General features: G+C 46.7%; 1 protein-coding gene across 1 annotated transcript; it reads right to left on the reverse strand.

Annotated features, from left to right (window-relative positions):
- Positions 1-3,576: 3,576 nt before the first annotated feature.
- Positions 3,577-5,393, reverse strand: LOC101657994 (6-phosphogluconate dehydrogenase, decarboxylating). Its single transcript, XM_004699876.2, has one exon. The coding sequence runs from the start codon at positions 5,391-5,393 to the stop codon at positions 3,963-3,965; it is 1,431 nt and encodes a 476-aa protein (XP_004699933.1). The 3' UTR covers positions 3,577-3,962.
- Positions 5,394-5,716: the final 323 nt, after the last annotated feature.

Consider the following 5,716-nt stretch of genomic DNA (forward strand, 5'->3'; position numbering starts at 1 on the left):
CTGGTGTTGTCCCCTGTAGGGCTATGGGTCAGTGAGGGACGTCATGTCTCATAGTGGGGCTGGTCATGTGGTCCTCTCTGTGGACTGCTGCTCTGAGATGGAACATCGTCCTCAAGGCCTGGTGGGCCAGAATGTGCTCTTCTCTCTCCTCCTCCCCCTTCATCTGCGCTCATGTGCTCCAATCAGATATGTCCCTCTCCCAGAGCTGCAGATTCAGTGCCATCCTCTGAAATAAATTCTTCTGGGGGGAGGGGCAGGTGTCCATGTAGTTGGGATTGGGGCAAGCCCCTCAGACCTCTCCACTGGTTCCCTACTCTACACTGGCATGTTGCCGCGACCCTTTCATACAGTTCTTCATGTTGTGGTGATCCCCCAACCATAAAATTATTTTCATTGCTACTTCATCACTGTGATTTTGCTACTATTATGAATCGGGTGACCCCTGTGAAAAGGTCATTGGACCCCCCAAAGGGGTTGCAATGCTGTTCTAGTTTATATCCCAGGATCCTGGGTGGGTATCTTAAGGAGGAGACCAAAGAGGATGTTAGTTGACCTCAAGAAGAAGAGTCTAGTATAAGGCCCGCAGACTCATCAGCATACGTATCGTCCTTGCCATCACCGCTCCTTGTGGCCCCTGCTTCTGAGTTCCTTGAAAAGTGCTTTTGCAAACACCTTACTTCTGTTCCTGACGTCCAGGTTTCCTGGCTGTGCCAAGATTCAGTTAATTGGCCTGAGTGCTCCCCTGGTTCTGGGGTTGCTTCTTGTTTGCTTCTTGGGGATTTCGAGTAATTTTTGCTCTGAGGTGTCACTTCCTCCACATCGATTCCTGAGTTTTCTCCTCTGGTTCCTTTCTCAATAGCCACAGTGCCTTCTTCAGTGGGCACTTGGTGTGACCTGTTGGAGTTGAGGTGGATCGGGAGGAACTGACCTGTACAGGCTTGTCTGCTCGCTGCTGCCTATTATTACTATAATATTATGTTAATGATGTTTTTAGTGAATCAGGAAGTGTTTCATTAAAGCTTTTTATGCAGAGAAAGGTATACGAGATACTGTATACTAAGGAAGACAACAATTTAACTGACACTACATGCCAACCATACCTCAATGCTCTCACTTAAATACAAATTCAACTTAAAGACAGATTTAGAAATGGAACTCATTTGGAATCTGGGAGTTGTCTATAATACACATATAGGAAATCAGGTGTCTCACTGTGGGAATTGTACCCGGTATGACACCCCACACATACACTCGTCCCCTGACACACACACACCAGGGTAAAACAAGAAGGGAGCACAACAGAACAGCAAGGGGAGCAAAACAACAAAGTCCCAGAGGACTCCTGAACACAGACTTCTGACTCGTGGGGCAGGGTTTAGCACCTCATCAAACTGGATTGGAAAACATTCATAAGGGTCAGCAGACAAACCTGGAACGATTTACAGGAGATATATGAATATATACAGGAGATATATGAATATATATTAGGCAGGATTGTGTGCAATCCTTAGGAGAAAACAAGAGGACCAATGGTTTAGGGGGACATGATAGAGGAGGAGGGGACAGAAGGGAGGGATGGGGACAAGAGAGCTAAAATTGATGGTGAGGAGGGTATAGAGTGCCTGGTAGGGTTTGATTAAGTGCAATGTAGGCGGGAGGAATTACTGGGCACCAAATGAAGGTCTAACATGATAGTGGGACAAGAGGAAAATAAAAAGAAATAGAGGAAAGTACTAGGAGGCAAAAGACATTTATAGAGGTATAACTATAGGTATATATGTAAATATATTTATATATAATGATAGGGATATGTATGTATATTTATATGTTAAGTGTCAAGGTAGCAGATGGACATTGGGCCTCTATTCAAGTCCTCCCTCAACGCAAGAACACTTTGTTCTAATAACATAATTCCATGATGCTCACCTTCCCAACAAAATGGCTGAAGACAAAGCAGGTGCATATGCAAATGTGAAGTGTGGGATTATAAAGAGACTTGCCCCCAGCTTTGTGTCCCCCAAAGACATGCCAAACATTAGAGGCCATTTGCCAGCATATTGTGGGAGGTCAGATGCTTAGAGATCTCCTCCCTGAAGGCAGTCAGTTGCCAGACCACAGGTAGGGCCCGCTCCTGCTGTTAAGGACAATGGGCTATGTCTTCCTAAAGGCTTGAGGCCATCAGCTTGGCTCCTGTAGGTGGGGTTTACACCCTACTGATAATGGTTTCTATAGTGATCCAGAGAACAGGTCAAACCTGCTCAGTGACATCCAAAGTTAGGCTCCCATCCTGAATCTAGGATCTGCCCACCTTGTCACATGTATACCCCAAATCCCTCCTCTCCCTATTGCGTGTATATCCCTAGATTGTCCCCCTCTCATTGCTGTATCACCTATAGTACAACCGCTTCCTGTGACATATGTCTTTACCTGTAATTAATGGGCTTGCACACTCCACAAAGATATATAAGCCTTGGTTAGCAATAAAGATGCCCCTTGGCCTCTCTTCATCTACCTCTCCGATCCTCTCTCCCCTTTCCCTTTCGCCTTGTCCTCCTTCCTATCATCCTCTCTCCTGCCCTCCGGTCTCCCATCTCCAGGTGGACCACCAAGCGGGGCTGAGGTGAGCATGCTACCATGAAATGTGTCTGACTCCATTATTTCAATCTCTCTTTTATCTCTCATGCTCTCTATGACTTCATTATAATTATATATCTCAACCGTACAATTGCACCTAGTTGTGGAGGGCTGGCCTTTCCCCCACAGTGAAGAAAGCTGATGGTGGGGGCTATCAAAAGATATAACGAATGGGGTCTTAAAGGCTTGAAGATAAACAAGCAGCCATCTAGCAGGGAAGCGACAAAGCCCACATCGAAGAACCACACCAGCCTGTGTGATCAGGAGGAAATAAGGTCTTAGACAAGGGTTGTTACACCCCCAAAGGGGTCACGACCCACAGGTTGAGAACTGCTGCTCTAGTTCTTCAATGCTTCCTCCCCTGCCACTATCATGACCCCAATTCTACCTTACAAATCCAGCTAGATGGGAGCACGTACACTGGTACAGATAAGAACACCAATGTACACACGGAAATCAGAACAGATTAATCCCTCAGGGACAGTAATGGGAATAGTGATACCATGAGGTTATTATTATTTTATTTTTATGAGGTTATTGTTATTAGTTATAATTTATCAAGGGTGGGAGGGTGGGGGAAGGAGGGAAAAAAGAAGAGCTGATTCCAAGGGCTCAAGTAGAAAGAAAATATTTAGAAAATGATGGTGGGAATATATGTGCAAATGTGCTTGATACAATTGATTTATGGATTGTTATAAGAGCTGTAAGAACCCCCAATAAAATGATTTATTAAAAAAGAAAAGAAAAGAAAATCAGGTCTATTGGTTCTTGGGTTTTGTTTTTTTCTCTTTAATCTTGGGAGCTCTGTTCTGATACATTGGTCTATATATTGTACTAATACCAAGTTATTTTGATTACTGTGACTGTGTAATTGGTTTTGAATTTCGTGAGTGAGAGGCCTCCTACTTTATTTTTGTTTCTTTTTTTAAATTTTTTTTTATGACAAGACAAAGTCATTTTTATTCAGTAGAGGGGAAAAACCAGCCGCATAATACAGAGTTAGATATAATCTCACAAAAACCCTTCTCGTCTGTGTGGGGAGGGCTGTTGCCAGTACTAGGGCCAAGGGAGTGCCGGCTGCCGCTCGGAGCTACCTTGCAGCTGTCACACCCAGGATGTCTGGCCTGTCCCAGGAGGTGGGGGCAGAGGGCATGGCAGTTCTCGAAGAACTACTTTGAGATAAACTCTAGCTGACGCTCAGGGGTCTCTTGCACCACTTATTGGAAAAGATCTGTGCGGAGAGGAGGGCAGAGGGCCCTGTAAGCAGTGGTGTGTGGCTAATGGAATGTCCCGGTTGATGGCATGGTGCTGGCTGGGGAAACATCTGCCTAGGCATTGTAGGAAGAGGACGACACGTTGCCACCATGGCCTGTCCAATTTGTGTGGATGAATTGTCCTGGTTTGGCTAAGAGTTCATAAGTATGAGCCTGGATGAGGTTGGCGGGCAGCATCTCGTGTCGGTAGCCATCGTAGAAGGAGAGCGCAGTGGTGAAGCAGGGCATGGGGATGCCTAACTGGACCCCTGTGCTGATTGCCCGCCGCCAGGAGTCCTGGCAGTTTTCGACAGCTGACTTGAAGAAGTCATCCAACAGGAGATTCTGAAGGTCTGAGTTTTGGTCAAAAGCATCCTTTATCTTCCCCAGGAAGACACTTCTGATGATGCAGCCGCCCCTCCACATCAGGGCAATGCCACCATAGTTAAGGGTCCAGCCAAATTTGGTGGCTGCCTGCCGGAGCAGCATGAACCCTTGAGTGTAGGAGATGATCTTGGACGCATAGAGGGCCTTCCGAATGTCCTCCAGGAATGACTTCTTGTCTCCACCAAACTGGACCTTGGGGGGACCCTTTAGCTTTTTGCTAGCTTGTATCCTCTCATCCTTCAACGATGATAAGCACCGAGCAAAGATAGCTTCTCCAATGAGGGTGACAGGCACCCCGTATTCCAGGGCTGAGATGGCCGTCCACTTCCCGGTGCCCTTCTGCCCCGCACTGTCCCTGATCTTCGGCAACAGGTGTTTGCCATCAGTATCTTTGAACTTGAGGATATCGGCTGTGATTTCAATCAGGAAGGAGTCTAGCTCCGTCTTATTCCATTCCTCAAATGCCTTGGCCATCTCGTCGTGCTCCATGCCGAGAACGTCCTTCATCAGGTGGTAGGCCTCGCAGATGAGCTGCATGTCGCCGTACTCAATGCCATTGTGCACCATCTTCACAAAGTGGCCTGCTCCCTCCTCGCCCACCCAGTCACAGCAGGGTTCTCCGGTGCTCACTTTCGCAGCAATGCCTTGGAAGATTGTCTTGATGTGCGGCCAGGCTTCTTTGTTTCCTCCTGGCATGAGCGACGGGCCGTTTCGGGCCCCGTCTTCGCCACCACTCACTCCACTCCCCACAAACAAGATCCCCTTGTCCTTGAGGTCCCGACATCGTCTTGTGGTATCCCTGTACTCAGAATTTCCCCCATCGATGATGATATCACCAGCACTCAACAACGGCACCAGTTTTTCAATGAAATCGTCAATGGCTTGACCAGCCTTCACCAGAAGCACGATCCGCCAAGGCTTCTTCAGCTTGGAGACCATTTCCTTCAAGGAGTGAGCGTCAACCACTTTGGTGCCCTTTGCCTCCTTGGCCAAGAAATCATCAACTTTGGAGACTGTCCTGTTAAAAGCACAGACCACAAAGCCGTGGTCATTCATGTTCAGAATGAGGTTCTGGCCCATGACAGCCAGTCCAATCAGTGCAATATCAGCTTCGGCCATGGCGGCATCGGTCAGAAGAGAGCCGAGGAGTCCGGTGGAAGAGGGTTCGGAGCTCGCGGGCAACGGAGACTAAGCTATTTTTGTTTCTTAATAGTATTTTGTTTAGCTTGGGTTTCTTTCCTTTCCGTATGAAGTTTGTGATTAATTTTTCCTTTTTTGTTGAAGAATTGTGCTTGGATTTGCATCAGAATTGCATTGAATGTATAGAGAGCTTTCAGTAATACTGACATTTTCACTATATTAGGTCTTGCTATTCATGAGCATGGGACATTCTTTCATTTATGTAAGTCTCTTTTGGTTTCTTAAAGTAGTGTTTTCTTTGT

Source organism: Echinops telfairi, unplaced genomic scaffold (genome assembly GCF_000313985.2).
Source record: "Echinops telfairi isolate 266 unplaced genomic scaffold, ASM31398v2 ScPeMD7_7424;HRSCAF=8462, whole genome shotgun sequence".
Classification (NCBI taxonomy): domain Eukaryota; kingdom Metazoa; phylum Chordata; class Mammalia; order Afrosoricida; family Tenrecidae; genus Echinops; species Echinops telfairi.

Coding starts and splice junctions, on each gene's coding strand:
- LOC101657994 (XM_004699876.2), bottom strand. CDS start 5,393: ATGGCCGAAGCTGATATTGCACTGATTGGACTGGCTGTCATGGGCCAG.